General features: G+C 41.7%; 2 protein-coding genes across 5 annotated transcripts; one reads left to right on the top strand and one right to left on the bottom strand.

Moving 5' to 3' along the window:
* Positions 1-3,509: 3,509 nt before the first annotated feature.
* Positions 3,510-5,355, bottom strand: LOC124057794 (gamma-crystallin M2-like). The gene is made up of 3 exons (XM_046386351.1): positions 4,885-5,355; positions 3,961-4,203; positions 3,510-3,824 (listed from the first exon to the last, which is right to left on the bottom strand). The coding sequence occupies exons 1-3, from the start codon at positions 4,915-4,917 to the stop codon at positions 3,546-3,548; spliced, it is 555 nt and encodes a 184-aa protein (XP_046242307.1). The 5' UTR covers positions 4,918-5,355; the 3' UTR covers positions 3,510-3,545.
* Positions 5,356-6,392: 1,037 nt separating this feature from the next.
* inpp5e (inositol polyphosphate-5-phosphatase E) lies at positions 6,393-13,068 on the top strand. 4 transcript variants are annotated; one of them, XM_046385475.1, is made up of 13 exons: positions 6,393-6,537; positions 7,097-7,315; positions 7,572-7,660; positions 7,801-7,944; positions 8,495-8,618; positions 8,737-8,834; positions 8,952-9,076; positions 9,184-9,303; positions 10,005-10,112; positions 10,813-10,974; positions 11,089-11,204; positions 11,421-11,557; positions 11,938-13,068. In XM_046385475.1, exons 2-13 carry the CDS (start codon positions 7,160-7,162, stop codon positions 12,068-12,070), a joined length of 1,512 nt encoding a protein of 503 aa, XP_046241431.1. In that variant the 5' UTR covers positions 6,393-6,537; positions 7,097-7,159; the 3' UTR covers positions 12,071-13,068. The 4 variants fall into 4 exon arrangements, with proteins under 4 accessions (XP_046241431.1, XP_046241430.1, XP_046241428.1 ...); XM_046385474.1 differs by having other exon boundaries at positions 7,097-7,499; positions 7,588-7,660; XM_046385472.1 differs by having other exon boundaries at positions 7,097-7,944.
* Positions 13,069-13,086: the final 18 nt, after the last annotated feature.

The raw sequence follows: 13,086 nt of genomic DNA, 5'->3' as shown, positions 1-13,086 counted from the left end.
GACCACCTTTCAGCTGTGGAGACCCTGAAGGAGGGCAGGCCACACAAATGCAGTCGAGGCAGCAAGGCGTTCACACAGATAGGAGAGACAGGCAAACACACAGAGGAAGAGAGGTGAAAGCATACAAACAAGGGAGAAAGGGAGAGAAGATGGGAGCCTGAGACTCCTCAGGGATGATGATTCAGACCCAAACGTCTGGATGAGGCACCGACAGGCAGATGATAGAGGCAGAGGTTCCTGGATGGTCCAGCAGAAAGGAGCTTTGATGGAAAAAGAGGAGAAGGATGATAAAACCAAAGAGAGGGGAAGGGGAGAAAAGAAGAATTAGAAGAAATGACGACAACTTGTGGGAAACAGAAATAAAAACACCGTAATGGTTATTAGAAGTTTACAGTTGTTAATTTCTTGTTGGCAGGATAAACATTTACACAACTTGAGAATAATGGTACCCGGAACAAGCTTTGAGGTATTGAGGGACTGAAAGTTAGGGTAAAAGTTTGATATAAATGGGAGGTTATTCTGATCTGCCACGGATGGGCAATAAAGTGAAGATAAAATTGGTGTGATAAGGTCAAATTTTCTTGTTTTAGTTAAGACAGCGTTCTGAATCATCTGACTTTTCGTTCTAGCACAGAGAAGACCAGACAACAAAACATTATAGTAATCTCTGCTTGGTTTAAACTTCCCCAACTTTCGTGTTAATGCTGCACTAAACCAACACACAGATTCAGACTCTCCAGGGCTCAGCGTTAACTTTAATCCATCTCTCCCACTTCAGAGTAATTTTCACACTCTCAGAAATCACAGTCACTGACACAGACATGGCCTGGAAAGTGTGTCCTTTAACAGTATCGGTCACAGCACTTCCTTCACACAATACACCCCCTATCTTTGTCAGAAGGCAGGTCCCAGTCCATCTCGTCCTCATTAAGCATATGTCTCATTTTCCATTTCAGACAGGAGATAGCGTAGAAGTGCACACAAAAGCACTATTTTCAGGCCCTTCTGCTCATCTCGTCTGAAAGTCTAATGAGAGCGGATCAAATATAACTGACACCGAGGGGAGACAAAGGGAGACATAGCCCTGGGTGAGAGATGAGGCCAAGTATAACAATGGACCTGAATGTGCCGTCACTGTGGCTGTATGAAGCAGGACCGCTGAATGCAGATGATTCTGTAATGAGGGATTAAGTGGTGGATTATGGGTCTTTATTAAGATGTTTCTGATCCTCATTAGGCTGAATCTCGTATCAGGCCATTGATTCCACACTCACTCGCTGGATTGGACGTTCTCTGGAGGAAGAAGAGAGAGGAAAGTGAGAGAGAAAGACAGATAGTCAGGCATGTGCTTCTATAATCCTCCTGTGAGGCATGGAAGGTATATGTAGGCTATCTATCTTGTTGGAGACAGGCAATGCCTTATGCATATATCTTTTGTAAGTATGCATATAGATTTGGTTTTTATTTTTACTTAGACCTGCAATCAAGTTTTTTTGGGGGGGTCTTTTGGGAGCAGTGCAAACTTACTTTTTAGCCAACAATTGCTTATTTACACATCCAGAAGTTAGAGATCAACATTATCCTTCATTTAGAGTTGTGTTCTGGGCCCTGTGGTTAATATAAGGCCAATTTCACTCTTCCTTTAGCTCCGTTGGGGTCACATGAAAAAACGTCACTCTCACCTTAGCATTTCTTTCACATTTGCATATTGTTAACAGGTATTAGTAATATGTAATTTCAGAGGAAACAGTGCAGATTTGGGTTTGTATATTTAACTGTGTGACTATTATGTTCCTGAATGAAAACAGGACAGAGCAGAAACAAAGTCAGATGCTGTAAAGACAATATTTACATCTCATTACAACAATGAATGAGGCTGAAGCCAAACTGGAGCAGTTCTGATATAATCAGAGAATCCCATCTATTCTAATATTTATGTGACAATGTCCAAGTTTACTATGTTAAACTCTAGACTCAACAGTTTGAATTCCACTCAGAGTTAGACTAAACTTCCTCCGGCTCAGTGTAACCATTTCAGCTGACGCAAACCCTATTTTAAAGCGAACAAGCAGCAGTGTCAGCAGCATGCGGCGCTACTTCTCATATGCAAATCAAAAGGCTTCACAGATGGTGAACAGCTCCCTCTGCACTGAGCATGTGGAAATCTACCTTCATACTTCTGATGCTTCCTCTACATGAACAGTTAGGTCCATATATATTGGAACACGTCTAAGTTTCTTGGCATTTTGTCTCTGTACACCACCGCACTGAATTTGAAATTAAACATTCAGCATTTGAGTGAAATGAAGACTTTCAGCTTTAATTTAAGGGGTTTGACAAAAGTGTGACATTAACCATTTAGGAACTGTTGCCATTTTTATACACCCGCCCCCTTTTCTGGTGGCTCATAAGTGATGGGACAAACTAACATAATTACAAATATAAGAATTGTGTTTAATACTTGAATGAAAACCTTTTGACTACCTGAAGTCTGGAAACCCTGGACGTGACCAAATGACCAAGCAGTTTCCTCCTTTGAGATGCTTTGACAGGCCTTTACTGCAGCTGCCTCGTTTGTTTTTCTTTCTGTCTTCTCTTAGGTTGCCTTTGCTGTATTTTTTGGGTCATTATGAAGTGGCATCCTATCAGTTTTTTAAACACTTCAGAATTCACCCTGGTACTTTTATCAGCACTCAGGTCATCAATAAACACCAGTGACCAGGTTCCAATGGCAGCCAGACTTGCCCATGCCATAACACGTCCTCCACCATGTCTGGCAGGTGATGTGGCTATGCTTCACATCATGAGCTGTTCCTTTACTTCTCCATACTTTTCTCTTCCCATCATTCTGGTACAAGTTAATCTTGGTTTCCTCAGTCCAAAGAATCCAAAATTATTCCAGAACAGGCAGGGTTTTTTTTAGGTGTTTTCTTGAGTGTCACCAGTGAACAGCTACCAAATGCAAATGTAATACTCAGAGCCAACTCCAGACCTTTATCTGTTTGACACGTCATGGTCTAACAAGGGAACAGGCCATACCTGGCCATGAAACTGCTTGTCAGCCTGTGCAAAAACTGAAGTGTAAAAATGAGAATTCATTATTTTATGGTCAGCTTAGGTGTCAGACTATTCCAGTGGTTGATTGCATTACACCCAAGAGAAGTTTGGGAAAACAAATTCAAGGGAGAAAGAATAAACCCAGCACCATTTTGACACGATCTGAAAAAATTCTGAACTTCACAAAAATAGGACTGATTGATTGCATTAGATTGTGCAGGTCTTTGTGTTTGACTTCACAAATCTGTAAAAGAGATGGCAAAACTCTTTACTGATTTCTGTGAAAGAGCGAGAGTAAAGTATATCATTTGAAGAGAAATGCATTTCTCTCTTTGTGAATTTCCTGCTTTATAGTCAGCAATACAAGCCTGATTGGCTCTGATGGGTGTAAACTGTTGAATGTGTGGAGAGTGTAGGGATGGAAAAAAAATATGAAAACGCAGCACAGTGGATCAGGTTATGACAGCTTTATTTAGTGCATAGAGGGTCTAATAGCAGGAGTCGGTGATGCGCCTCATGCTCATGAACCTCATGCCACTTCCGCCCATGTTCATGAAGTTCCTGTACTCGCCAGGCCTCATGTACATCATCCTGCCTCTGTAGTGGGGCTGCTCGTACATCAGCCAGTGGCCCTCCATCACGTTGCAGGACATGCAGTTGGACATGCGGTAGCGATCCATGATGTTGTCACAGTCGTCCATCAGCTCATACATCTGACCTCCGAAGTTCTCCCTCTCGTAGATCCTCATCCTGTAGGATCCCCTGTACTGTGGAGCAGAGGAGGAGTGTGTCTAACTCGTATTTTCGGTATGAGTTCTATATGGCTTGCTATGAGAAATAATTTCTTTTTAAGCAGTCTAGAGATGCCATCTACAGAAACTCCAGCCAGCTGCAAGAACTTACCATGGGGATCATGCGGCAGGACCTGATGCAGTCGCTCATGCCCATCATGCTCATGTAGTCGGCATACTCGCCTCTCCTCATGAAGTACTGGTTGCCCATGTAGTTGGTGCGGTCATACACCATGAAACAACCTCTCTCCACCCTGCAGGAGTGGCACCTGCTCAGGTAGGAGGACATGTCTGGGCAGTCGCTCATGCACTCATAAGAACGACCCTGGAAGTTCCTCTCCTCGTAGAAGATGATCTGAGGAAGAGGGGAAGTATTTGGTAAGCACATTTGAGGTACAGAAGAGGTCAAAACTAAAGGTGAAAAAAGGAAAACTGTTAAGTGTTGGTAAGTCCAGCCCTCCTTGGATGTAGAGTTTTGAAGGATAAAGTTTGGATTTTACAGTTTACTTTAAAGTGCGGCTTAAGATGTGTCCACTGGAGGGCAGCAGAAAGAAGTTGTATATGTAATAGTTAAGTGAAATATCTGGCTTTTAACCTGCTAAATTTTCCACTGTGGTCACCAGCTAGTCACTAATTCTTTCTGTTTTGTCTCTTTCAGCTTTGTTACTTAGCTGGCAGTGCTTTTAAAGCTTTTTCTCTGAAAAAACAAACAAACTGTCAGCTATGGCATAAAGAAATTACACTATAAGAGCTGTAAGAGAGATGCAAAATGTTCCCACAATTAGCTCAAATTTCATACAAACTTTCATAGAGCTGGTGAGAACTGCATTGTTCAGTGATAATCCTCTGCTGGTTGTCACACACACTCATTTGATTCATTAGTACTAAAAATAATACTGATTGTGGCAACTTTAAAATATTGCTAATAACAGCCGGTTTTCTACTGCGTGAATTTAAAGGTCTCATGAGGCATCCAGTTTTTACTTGTTTAGTTGCAGTAATATTATGAAAATGAAAACCTTCGTAGAAACCTTACCCTGCTCATCATGTTCATTCCAGTGGAAGTCATTTTGCTGGTCGGTGGGCTGCTGCTGCTGCTGCTGCTGTTGGAACTGCTGCTGTTCTTCCTCTTGCACCAAACTGTACCGTACCTGGTTTAACCCTTTGCTTTTATACCTGAGCCACAGACCGGCCCTTTGTCTAAAACCCCTGAGCCAGCAGCAATGCCATAGAAATGCACAGAATATGGAGGGACTGTGCACATTTCCAGGGGCCATTGGGCTCAGAAATCCTTTCAGCAGCTGTTTCTCGTACAGCGCAGGGGTCACAGAAAGGGTGAAGGGGTTAACAATTGGAGGTCTTGACATTGTTTGTTCATTGTGACATACACTGGTTTGTCAGCAGCGTTTTTTTCTGTTCTTTTTTGTTCTAAAAGCATAGTGTGACATTTGTAAAATCATTGACTTTTGCTTGTAGTGCATGTGGAAAGTTTTTGTCTAAAACCCAGTGACAATCTCACATGTAAAAACAGAGTAATGATAATTTTAAACATGGCAAAAAGACTAAACTTCGATTGATTGATTTGATTGACATTAATGATTTTAGTGTGGTGATGATGATGAATAATTTTAGCGACTGTATCCTATCAATTCGAGACATTTAATAAAATAAACACACTTACATTAGGTGTAAGTAAAGTGACTTCTTTATTTCATTTATTCAAACAGTTGCATGTAGGAGACTAGTTGGAATGGACTGATTGTTGGTTTGTTAAAATGGAGAATCACCATCACAATCACCCAGAGCTCAGAGTGACACCTTCACAATGTTTTGTATAACCAACTGTCCAAACCTCAAAATGAATGATAACGAAAGATAAACATAATAATCAATAATTACATTTATTTGAAAAAATAACAAGCCCCAAAAATAAAATTGTAAAATAAAATACGTATTGAACTGAAAAAGTCTATTTACCTCCTTAACTACACAGAAGACAATTGCATTCCAGTTATTTTCAAAATAAAAGTATACTGATTTATTGCACTGCATATGTTACTGGTCATTACCATAACATAATAGCCTTTTTACAGCATCAATAGTCACACATAAAGTCATGATTTACACTTCATCAATATGTGTAAGTAAGATTTAATAGGATGCCACAAAGAGATAGAGAACAAAAGAGGAATGTAATTTGTATTATTAATAAATAAATATGATAAAAAATTGTATATATAAATTAAAATTCACACTGTTAATAACAATGTATTGCAGACATGTGTTTGTCAGCTGAAGGTGACACGACTACATTTATTTGTCAGATATGGATCATATTTTTTTAAGGTGAATCAACTTGTGATGTGGTGAAACACATGCAAATGTTGTTTCTCCCGTTAATATCAAAACTGCATTTTACATCAGAGAGGCAAACAACATTCACATTGATTAGGCCAAGCGCGGGCCAGCACTGTAAGGAAAACACGAGATGAAAATAGTAATGATTTCAAACGTACATACATTGCATGTACTTTCACTTCACAGCACAGGGGGGCGCTGTGACACAAGCTCCTCTCTCTATAATGACTCTCTTGTCTTAGTAACAAAATCTGTTGTCAAACGTTGCTAAGGAAGTGCACGAGCTACTTTGAAATTAGCTCCTCTGAAACCAAGCAAAAGTTAACGAGAGGTACCTTTGTTGCAGTGTGATAACAGTGAAATAACTACATAAAACGAAAATGGCAAACATTACCTACTTATTATTATGGTCTTATTGCCTCAAAAATAAGCTCAGCTAGCCTCGACGTCGCTACCGTTATGCTGTGGTTTACGGCGTTGCTAACAACTGTAGGGTTATCAGCTAACTTAACTTAAGTTTGGACTGTATGTAAACATAATTCGGTTCGATAGCAGAAATCATCGCGCTTTGGTTGAATAATAAAACTGGCAAACATCCGTCTTAGTCTTGTATTGCTACTTGGACCGCTAAGGCCAAAATTGCACGCTGCAAGGATTTATTTAACTAAGCTTGTTAACTAATTGTTTGAGGTTAAAATGCTGTCTCTCACTAATGTTACATGCTTAACTCTTGTTGCTGATAGCCACGTTAACAGCGTCCCCAATTACTCATGTTAAAAGAAGAGCTACTTAACGCTAACAGGTTAACTGATCAACCTTGTATAGTTATCATGGCTAACTTGTTTTAAGGCCAGCATTTCACTGAATCATTTTCTGCCTTGTATGTTCAGGTCGGTTAGCAATGAGAAAGCTGCATCCACCTCACCACTGCTGGTCTCAGACATGACGAGAGGATGACTGAAAATGGAGAGGACAGCCCCCTCCATCTGTTCTGTGAGGCTCCTGGTAAAGGAGATTCATTTGTCAACGACACCTCCCTAGAAGATGCCAAATCCTGCAAGGAACAGAGTTATGCCCTTAAGCTTACTGCCAGCAATGCAGAGGGAGAGGTCAGCCCATACCAACCTCGTCCACCCTCACAACCCAGGCTGTTAAAGTCCAGCAAATGTGGCTCTGTGGAGGAGACTGTGAGAACCAGAAGGCTGAGAAACAGCCAGGAGAGTCTGAGTGACCCAACTGAGACTGGCTCCTCCACAGACTCACTTAAAGCGGTCCAGACAGTTCCAGCTCCAGGTGGGCTTGGTGCTGCCACCATCAGGAATGATCAGGACTCCAATGTGAGATCTGTTTCTGCTATTACAACAGGATCCTGTGCCTTCAGGGAAAGAGGGAGCAGTTTGTCTGAGTATGAAAGGAGGCCCTCCAGCCAGCAGAGCAACCCCACAGACCAGCGGGTGAAGTCCACCAAAGTGCGTCTGTCTCCGGTGCAACCCACAGGTCCACTGCCTGCTCTGGAGAAGAGCTTTGCGTCAGCCACTTTAAGGGCAGCTAATAGGATTGACAGGGATTGTTTGGATTATTCTGTGCTGGCCAGAGAGAAGCTCGGGGAGAAACTCCACAGGAACCTGAGCGATAGCCGGCTTCTGGAGAACATGGGGTCGGATAGTACCTCTGTGAACTCCATGAGGTCCACCTATAGTGTGCTTAGTCCCATCAGACCCCAGGATGTGAGAAACAGGTACAGTAGGCTCAACAGACCGTGAAGACAATGTATGCAGAGTTGTCCTTAGGATGGATGAGGAGGTTCTTTTGTAAGGCTTACTCTTTCTGTTGTTAGGAGGCTGTTAGAGACCGTTCTCTTTCAAGCATACCTGTGGTCCTAATTTAGATTTAGACCAGTGACACATGAAACTACCTAAATGTAGAACTCGATTTAATCTTTTGCAGCAATAATGCAATCTTGTAAAAGTGCTTATGGCTTATTTTGTCAAAAACTGTGTCAGTCAGAGCGCTGGTCAGGCTTGAACCACCTTTATTTTTATATCTAGCACGCTAGCACAGTTTGTTCTGAAATGAAGGCTCCAGATGTTTTGAAGAGATTAGAGGTTAAAATGTGTCATAGTCAATAGTCTCAATGCAGTCAGTGTCCAGAAATGTCTAATTTTTACTTTTAAATTAACATCTAGAGGAGGAGAGCTTAGCTAATTACCTAAACTGACTGCATCCTTGCAAGGCAAATTGGCTGCCAATAGAAGTGCTAATATTCCTCTCCACTGTGTATTTTCCAGAAGCTTTCTGGAGGGCAGCGTACTGGGCAGTGGTGCCCTGCTCGGGGCTGAGGAGCTGGACCGCTACTTCCCTGACAGGAAAGTGGGCATCTACATAGTCACGTGGAACATGCAGGGAGAGCGGGTAGGAGGAAATCATGACTCTGTGGCGTCTCATAGAACAAGAACTCTTTAAAAACTTGTCACTGCTTGTATAAGTTTGACCACCAACTGAGTTATAATCAAATTTCTGTTATTTTCAGGGGCTTCCAGTCAACTTAGATGATCTCCTCCTTCCAACAGACTCTGAATTTGCACAAGACTTTTATATTATCGGAGTCCAGGAGGGCTGTCCTGACAGGTTATGTTTTGTTTAGTTTTAATCATGATCTCTGAATAAAAGTGAATTGTTAGAATTTATTACTCTGTCAGTAGTGGAAAGGCACTTCTGTTACTGTGTTCATAAATGTGTGTGCAGGAGAGAGTGGGAGACCCGTCTCCAGGAGACTCTGGGGCCTTACTACGTCATGCTGTATGCAGCATCACATGGTGTCTTGTATCTCACTGTATTTGTTCGAAGAGATCTCATCTGGTTCTGCTCAGGTCAGTTCTGCTATCCCTCCTTGCTTATATAACTGTCTGAGGTGTAGACTGTTGGACCGTTATGGCTCTGACACTAACCACAATATGTGTTCTGTTGGCCCCCACAGAAGTGGAGCATGCCACGGTCACAACCAGGATCATCTCTCAGATCAAGACCAAAGGGGCTGTGGGAATCGCCTTTACTTTCTTTGGCACTTCGTTCCTCTTCATCACATCCCATTTTACCTGTGAGTACAAGGAGGTTTCCCCAAAGTCAGGGAGACTACAGGCTAAAGCAGTGATTTATTATATCAAGAGGCTAATATGAGGATGGATGTAGTTAGGACTGGATGGAGATTTGTAGCACAGACCGGGACAGGAAGAGACTAAATAAGCTGGTCAGGAGGGCCAGCTCTGTCCTGGGCTGCCCGCTGGACTCCGTGGAGCAGGTGGGTGAGAAGAGGATGTTAGCCAAGCTGACATCCATCATGGACAACACCTCTCACCCTCTGCATCAGACAGTGGAGGCTCTGAGCAGCTCCTTCAGTGGCAGACTGCTACACCCTCAGTGTAGGAAGGAGCTACCGCAGGTCTTTCATTCCCACTGCTGTTAAACTGTATAATTCTATGGTCTAGTCCTCTTTTCCTCCCTTATGAGGACTTGCATATAGCTTTATATTGTACTGTTTTTACTTACCTTGTAAATTGTTAATTTATTTTACCTCTACATTCTTTTTTAACTGTTTTTGCACACTTTTTACACTTTTCTGTCCTTGTGAGCTGCCACAACAAGTGAATTTCCCCACTGCGGGATCAATAAAGTCCATCTTATCTTATCTTATCTTATCTAAAGTTCAGGAGAGATGTGGCAACATAGTGGAAGAGTTCAGAACATGAAGCACTAGGCAGCCTTACATGCTTCTCATGTGTTATTCTGTCCTTCTTCCAGCTGGAGATGCCAAAGTTTACGAGAGAATACTGGATTACAACAAGATTGTCGAGGCTCTAGCTCTTCCAAAAGGCCTTCCAGACACCAACCCTTACCGCTCCACACCATGTAAGACTCTTTTCTACTTTGTGTGAAAGATCTGAGAAATCCAAACTATTAGAGTAGTGGTACCTCTGCAGCCTGAGCTGGAAAAACATTACATGATCAACCTGCTAGTTAGTCTCATTCCGTGATAAGATGTAACAATCGTGGCAATGGGATGCATAAGATGCACTTGTCTTATTTTATGAAGGTAATTCTTCACTGGACTCATGGAAATTTGCAAATTGTGTTTAAACCTCATCCTATTTGCTTTTATTTGCATTACATTTCCCACTTTTTAAATTCATTCAGATTGATATTTTTTTCAGCTGTTAAATGTAACTGATAATCACCTGCTTCTCCTGGCTCATAACTGATAACTAATATAATAATAACCGATAATGTCACATTTTTGTTAAAAAAAAAAGAAATGTAGTCTGTGCACACCCAGGGGTGAAAGGCTAAGATGTAGTGAGCAAAGATGGATGATTTAATATTCCTTAGCTGTAATAAGATAAATTTGGATTGGATTTTAACAAATGGCTTGGCTTTTTTCCCCAGAAATGTTTGTCCATGACAATCTCTGCCTGTCTTTGTTCCAGCTGCTGTTGAGTGCAAAATAAAATGTATTGTAATTCACAAACTTAGTTCAGATTAAAGCTTTGATGTTGGTAAGACCAGTGGCCAGCAATGTTTGACAGTCAAGGGATGTCATTTTTACTTGCAGCTGATGTCACCACAAGATTCGATCAGGTCTTCTGGTTTGGAGATTTTAACTTTCGGTTGAGTAAAGACCGAGTCGATGTTGAGGCCATCATGAGCCGCACGGTCGGCGGCGATATGAGCCCTCTGCTGGAGCACGATCAGCTCTCCAAGGAAATGAACGATGGTATGATTGCATGTATTAGGCTAAATCTCTGTGAAAAGCTTTCATCAAAGAAGGTTGTTGATTGTTGATTTGAGTTGATTCTCATCCTACAAATGTGCTGCTTTTCTCCTGAAGGTTCAATCTTTAAGGGATTCCAAGAGGCACCGGTACACTTCCTCCCCACCTACAAGTTTGACACCGGCTGTGATATCTACGACACTACTTCCAAACAAAGAACACCTTCATACACAGTAAGAAACAGAAAATTAAGCTCCACATAACTAAAGATACTCAGATACTCTTATTGTTCATAGAGCCATTAAACTGAGCCAGACATTTTGTGGAAGACACTTTTTCTTTACTTCCATGCACTTTCAGCTGCTCTGATTCAAATAGGAATTGACCTGAGCAGTACGTCGGCGTTCGGCGCTCTCAGTGGGGTTAAAACTTTTCGTTTGTGTTCACAGGACCGGATCTTGTTCAGGAACAGGCAGTCTAATGACATACATATTGTCAAGTACACCAGCTGCTCCAGCATCAAGACCTCAGACCATCGGCCTGTCATCGGTGTCTTCCAGGTCAAACTCAGGCCAGGCAGAGACAAGTGGGTCCCAATGACTTTCATATGAATCACCTTAAAATCATGTCATCATTTTAAAGAAGCATTTGATATTGATGTCTGTGAACAACCAGTAGGGCTGAGCAATGCAGTATATTGACATTTTCTTGTTGTTGTAATCAGATCTGAGAACAAATCTCCCATTAATATACAGTGTGTGAGACAGCTTAATATGATTTTCTATATCTAAACTGTGATGACATCATATAAAGAGAGTGTTCATATTGCAGGAGGGTCTTGTGGTGATTGTGCCATCACTTCGGTTGTCCCTGTATTTAAATCCTGAATGCATTAGTTGTATTTTCTTTATTTTCACCTCATAAATAAGTCTCTTTTTTTTTGTTTTGTTTGTTTGTGTTGTTTAGTATTCCCCTGGGTGCGGGACAGTTTGACCGAGGCTTGTACTTGGAAGGCATCAGGAGGAGGATCACCAGAGAGCTGAAGAGGAGGGAGGCCATGAAGAACCAAAGTAGTAGCACTATTTGCGCCATCTCCTAAACCCTTAAGAAGAAATGAACTTCCAGAAACTGGAATGTACAACCAGGAGGGCAGAAAAGGACCAAAACAAAACATAACTACACAGAGTCCAAAAGCTTGTCTTGGTACCCGAGTAGAGTCCGCCCTCTGTTGGGTGCTGTTGGGAACTGCCTGTCTGTCCCAGTGGGAGGGGCTGGCTGTACCTGAGGGCAGGGACCTTGAGGTCAGACAGACAGAGCAGCAGTTTGGCCTTTATTTATTCAGCCCCCTCTACTCAAACATGAACGAGACAGAAGGGGAGGCAAGGGGGCTGCTATGGTGGCTTACTCATCAGTCACATTCTCCAGTGTGAACTGATCTAACCTTAAAGGCTCCATGTAACTGCATCCATTTTCTAATTTTTCTTACTTGTTTAAAAGCATCATGAAACCATGTTGTTTTTCCGAATGCTACATCAGTGTTCAAATGCCTTGTAAGTTTGTCATGAAAAAGCTTACCAAACAATTGCATTTTTGTGGCACATTTAGGCGCACTATTTAATATAATTTTGGTGTCTCCTGTTGGTTGATTTTCACTTTAATTTTGTTTGGAGTTGAGCTGAGCGATACGTCATGACTAAAGAAGGGAGTTTAGGCCAAGTGTATAATGTCAAGAGCATGACATTGACTTGTTACTTCAGGGAGCTCAAATGTATTTTTTTGGAATTCAGTTCCTGTAAAATAGATGGAGCATTTTATTTTTGCTATTAATGCCTGTCACTACATTCCCTCTTACTAGGCCAAGTGATCCTTTGTAACAGACTGAACTCAATGCCTTACCTCTCATGTCGCTACTGCGTAACCTCACATATACATTAAACTGTCCATGTACTGTACACCTTGAGGAATTTGTAATCCAAGCATGAAGAGCAGTCTGCTCCTAAAAAGTGCCTGTGGGTCTTGTTTTCATTTCTTCAGGACCTCTTGTCTTTAGCTGCATCTTCACGTCACCTAACGATGTAATAAATGTTTTAAAATATACTTGTCTGTTGGCTAAGT

This window comes from Scatophagus argus, chromosome 4, assembly GCF_020382885.2.
Source record: "Scatophagus argus isolate fScaArg1 chromosome 4, fScaArg1.pri, whole genome shotgun sequence".
Classification (NCBI taxonomy): Eukaryota; Metazoa; Chordata; class Actinopteri; family Scatophagidae; genus Scatophagus; species Scatophagus argus.
The sequence above is the reverse complement of the archived record's forward strand: the minus strand, read 5'-3'. Positions and strand labels throughout refer to the sequence as shown.

Coding starts and splice junctions, on each gene's coding strand:
- inpp5e (XM_046385472.1), top strand. CDS start 7,160: ATGACTGAAAATGGAGAGGACAGCCCCCTCCATCTGTTCTGTGAGGCT. Junction 7,945..8,494: donor CCCCAGGATGTGAGAAACAG/GTACAGTAGGCT, acceptor TGTATTTTCCAG/AAGCTTTCTGGAGGGCAGCG. Junction 9,077..9,183: donor TCTCATCTGGTTCTGCTCAG/GTCAGTTCTGCT, acceptor TGGCCCCCACAG/AAGTGGAGCATGCCACGGTC.
- LOC124057794 (XM_046386351.1), bottom strand. CDS start 4,917: ATGACTTCCACTGGAATGAACATGATGAGCAGG. Junction 4,204..4,884: donor GAATGAACATGATGAGCAGG/GTAAGGTTTCTA, acceptor CCTCTTCCTCAG/ATCATCTTCTACGAGGAGAG. Junction 3,825..3,960: donor CCTGCCGCATGATCCCCATG/GTAAGTTCTTGC, acceptor TCTGCTCCACAG/TACAGGGGATCCTACAGGAT.